At 36.1% G+C, this 4,646-nt stretch overlaps 1 protein-coding gene across 1 annotated transcript in view; it reads left to right on the top strand.

Moving 5' to 3' along the window:
* The window catches only part of LOC107677242 (26S protease regulatory subunit 6A-B), a 5,181-nt gene extending 2,859 nt beyond the window's left edge, over positions 1 to 2,322 (top strand). Inside the window, exons 8-11 of the mRNA XM_016472069.1 lie at positions 793 to 1,038; positions 1,123 to 1,268; positions 1,646 to 1,727; positions 1,977 to 2,322. Coding sequence (XP_016327555.1) covers positions 793 to 1,038; positions 1,123 to 1,268; positions 1,646 to 1,727; positions 1,977 to 2,087 — 585 coding nt within the window. The 3' untranslated portion in view covers positions 2,088 to 2,322. The remainder of the gene's footprint in view (positions 1 to 792; positions 1,039 to 1,122; positions 1,269 to 1,645; positions 1,728 to 1,976) is intronic.
* The last annotated feature ends 2,324 nt before the right edge of the window (positions 2,323 to 4,646 follow it).

Raw genomic sequence — 4,646 nt, 5'->3', positions numbered from 1 at the left:
CTACTACTACTACTACTACTACTACTACTACAATTATTAAAAACTTATTTTTAAGGAATAATCATACAATATTTCAATTTTAATTGTAATATTAAATGACATTTATTTTCCAAAAAATTTAATTTGTTTAATTTTCATTACTTAAAAGATAGATTAAATTATTGTTTGCCTTAAAAAATGTAAATACACAACACAGAATTTCTGAGCAAAAAAATCATAAGGCTATTGTAAGAATAAATGGAACTTGTTTTTATGCTTTCAAATAATTAGACATGCTAAAACAGAATTTGGTAACAATAAAACATAAGGTTGAGATAAATAAAACCTTTCCTAGGGCCCTAAACATGAAAATTTGTGTTACATTTTTAATAAATTGATGTTAAATTGTTTAAGTTTCATGATTTTAATTAATTAGACATGCTTTTTGATTAATAAAATTTAATTTAATCATTAAAAAGGAGTCCAGAAAATAAATGCCCCCCAAAGCTGTAAAACTAGGGGAAACACTGAAATTCAATTGTTAAATTGAACCAATGAACTGCATCATGTACATGTTTGTTACATTAATATTATTAAAGAAAATAAATTAATAAATTAAGCCTATTTCCAAAAACTGGTGCTGTTTATTAAAAAAAGAAAGGCAAAAAAAGTAATTCAATTGGTCCTTTGAGCCCTTTTGGGAATACAAATAATGCAAATATGGCCTGAGTAGAAATTGAGTTTGACACCCCTGCACTACAGTTTTTGTGTTGATGCATTAAACTTTAAAATTATTTTACTGTCCTTTCTCAGGCAACCTTTTTGAAGTTGGCTGGCCCTCAGCTTGTGCAGATGTTTATTGGTGATGGTGCCAAACTGGTACGTGACGCATTTGCTCTTGCCAAGGAGAAAGCGCCCTCCATCATCTTCATTGATGAGCTGGACGCTATCGGCACCAAGCGCTTTGACAGTGAGAAGGCTGGAGACAGAGAGGTGCAGAGGACCATGCTGGAGCTACTCAATCAGTTAGACGGCTTTCAACCCAACATGCAAGTGAAGGTACACACTTGAGCCCATATGCTTCTGTCATAACTGTGGACCTGTCAGCCCTGTCAAGTGTTTTTTTTTTGTGTGTGTCCCAAGGTGATTGCTGCCACTAACAGGGTGGATATCCTTGACCCGGCTCTGCTGCGTTCAGGTCGTCTGGATCGTAAGATTGAGTTCCCCATGCCCAACGAGGAAGCTCGTGCTCGCATTATGCAGATTCACTCACGCAAGATGAATGTCTGGTATGGAACATTTGTTCTTTTGTGTTTCAGCTGGTCCTGGGTGTTGTTCTGAGTTAATATATGTTTTACTGTTAGGTGGGGCATTTGCTTTTAAATGGTCATTTTGTATTTTTGCACATCAACTGATGAGACATTTGCAGTGGTAGAGCACAGTTTTTGTGGGCAAGAAGTTAAAGAATGAAGAATAAAGTTAAAGCAACAAAACAACAGCTTTCAGAGCTTATTTAATGTTTTATTGGATTGCATGATAGTCATTTGTCTATTGTCTGTAAAACTGAAGTTCAACTGCTATGCAAATTTGAACAATTCTCTAAAATTAGCATTGTTCTCTCCCACCATTTATTTCATGGCGGTATCTTTGACTTTGTGTGCTATAGTCCTGATGTGAACTATGAAGAATTGGCACGCTGTACTGATGACTTCAATGGAGCTCAATGTAAAGCAGTTTGTGTTGAAGCTGTAAGTATGAGCTTTGCAACCTTAAAGGGGTCATATGATGCTATTTTAAAGATCATTATTTTGTGTATTTGGTGTAACAGAATATGTTGACATGCTTTAATGTTCAAAAAACACATTATTTTTTTTTTTATTATTTGCAAAACAGAATCTGAATCGAAATTACACACTTTAATGCTCCACTTAAACACTCACGCTCCTGATTGTTATTGCATGTTACCTAAATGTGTATTGTTTGCTTTTGTGTGTTAGGGCATGATTGCTCTGCGCCGTGGGGCCACTGAACTTAACCATGAGGACTATATGGAGGGCATTCTGGAGGTGCAGGCGAAGAAGAAAGCCAATCTGCAGTACTATGCTTAACCCAGTAGAGGTGTGTGTGTGTGTGGGGGAGCGTGAAAGAGGTCCAACTGCAGGATCAGGTACACCTGTAAACCTGTGCTACTGGGATCCATTACTGTTCTGTGTAATTACCTGGTTCTGTTGGAGACAGATCAACCGAAATCAGATTGGACTGCCTCACAGTGATCACTTATGGGATATTTTTCAGTTAAACTTTTTGTCTTTCAGTTCATTAAAACACAAGCCTTTTTTCCATTATTTGTGCTTTTTTTCTATCAAGGTGTCAAATGTTGTTTCTGCATATGTTCCTGTTTTTTTAATAGTATAAAACCAGTAGTGAATAATCCCAGTTTTGTAACCAAGCTCTTCCATTTGTGTAATTTTATACCACAAGTGTCAAATGTAATTGCAAAAGTGACTGTTTGCAAACGCTCCCCATCTGCCATTGCTCATACAGTTAGTCATCCCCCAAAATTCATACCACTGGTTTTGCTAACCCAGGTAAAAAAAAAAAAAGTTCACTTCCATAATGTACTTAAAAGTGCTCTATTTTTGCGTACTTATTTTGTACTTAATATACTAAAAATGATTCCTTGGTACTTCTTAAGATGAACTTAAGCTCAACTAAGTGTATTCAACTGTGCTATTTTGGGACACCATGAATATGAACTAAAATGCGCTTTTAATCTTTGCAACTTTACAGATCTTCTTTATGCACCAAGAGCTTGTAACACTCCAAAGAGAAAGGAAAACTTGAAATCGCATCATATGACCCCTTTAAATTAATTACCTTTACTGCTGTTGTGGTTAAGGCCCAGGACTTGAATGTCATTTGTGTGACAAGTTTGATTCCAAAAACGGCCACATGTGTACTAAAAAAAGTATTTCATTCATTCACATGCTTTAATGCAAGATACAACCTGATATAGGTAGTCTGACGATACCTGACAACAATTTTTTTTTTTTATTATTTGCAAAACAGAATCTGAATCGAAATTACACACTTTAATGCTCCACTTAAACACTCACGCTCCTGATTGTTATTGCATGTTACCTAAATGTGTATTGTTTGCTTTTGTGTGTTAGGGCATGATTGCTCTGCGCCGTGGGGCCACTGAACTTAACCATGAGGACTATATGGAGGGCATTCTGGAGGTGCAGGCGAAGAAGAAAGCCAATCTGCAGTACTATGCTTAACCCAGTAGAGGTGTGTGTGTGTGTGGGGGAGCGTGAAAGAGGTCCAACTGCAGGATCAGGTACACCTGTAAACCTGTGCTACTGGGATCCATTACTGTTCTGTGTAATTACCTGGTTCTGTTGGAGACAGATCAACCGAAATCAGATTGGACTGCCTCACAGTGATCACTTATGGGATATTTTTCAGTTAAACTTTTTGTCTTTCAGTTCATTAAAACACAAGCCTTTTTTCCATTATTTGTGCTTTTTTTCTATCAAGGTGTCAAATGTTGTTTCTGCATATGTTCCTGTTTTTTTAATAGTATAAAACCAGTAGTGAATAATCCCAGTTTTGTAACCAAGCTCTTCCATTTGTGTAATTTTATACCACAAGTGTCAAATGTAATTGCAAAAGTGACTGTTTGCAAACGCTCCCCATCTGCCATTGCTCATACAGTTAGTCATCCCCCAAAATTCATACCACTGGTTTTGCTAACCCAGGTAAAAAAAAAAAAAAAAAAGTTCACTTCCATAATGTACTTAAAAGTGCTCTATTTTTGCGTACTTATTTTGTACTTAATATACTAAAAATGATTCCTTGGTACTTCTTAAGATGAACTTAAGCTCAACTAAGTGTATTCAACTGTGCTATTTTGGGACACCATGAATATGAACTAAAATGCGCTTTTAACATACTATCTCTGCATTTAAAGATGTATTTAGTTACCACTTGTAGTACACTTGAACCCATCTTTCATACACTAGTACACTCAGATGTACTACAAGTGGTGACTAAATACATTTTTTAAATACAGAGATAGTATGTTAAAAGTGCATTTTAATGAAGTTCCAAACGTAGGTTCAGGAGGTAATCATTCAGTCGTGTCAATCATCATTAGGAGCCTGTATAAGCAGCTCTCATTGCACCGTCCCAGCGTCAGTTCTTCCGGCATCCCTCCACCTCCCCATCTCCTCCTCTATTTCTGTTTTTCTCCCTCTAGGTAGTAGGCCTACCGTAATGAGAGGGGTTGAACTCGGCACTCAAGCCGAGTCTCCATTAAGGACAGCAAGCCAAGTATGACTCGTGAAGTTCATATTCATGGTGTCCCAAAATATCACAGTTTAGTACACTTAGTTGATCTTAAGTTTATCTTACGAAGTACTAAAGAATCATTTTTAGTATATTAAGTGTATAATTTTTATTATATATTTTATTATATTTTATTATATTTAATATATTTAGTATATTAAGTAGTGAGTGAAAATGGAGTACTTTAAGTACATTATAGAAGTGTACTTTTTTTTTTTTTACCTGGGAATGCTGCTGTGTCAGGCTAGTAGAAATCCACGGACGTAGTGTCCGTGACGTCACCCGTAGTTTTCTGGAGAGAGTTTTTTAAAGCT

The sequence above is a fragment of the Sinocyclocheilus anshuiensis genome, unplaced genomic scaffold (genome assembly GCF_001515605.1).
Source record: "Sinocyclocheilus anshuiensis isolate Anshui unplaced genomic scaffold, SAMN03320099.WGS_v1.1 scaffold1677, whole genome shotgun sequence".
NCBI classification, from domain to species: Eukaryota; Metazoa; Chordata; class Actinopteri; order Cypriniformes; family Cyprinidae; genus Sinocyclocheilus; species Sinocyclocheilus anshuiensis.
Note: the sequence above shows the minus strand (reverse complement) of the source record. Positions and strands in the feature narration are given on the sequence as shown.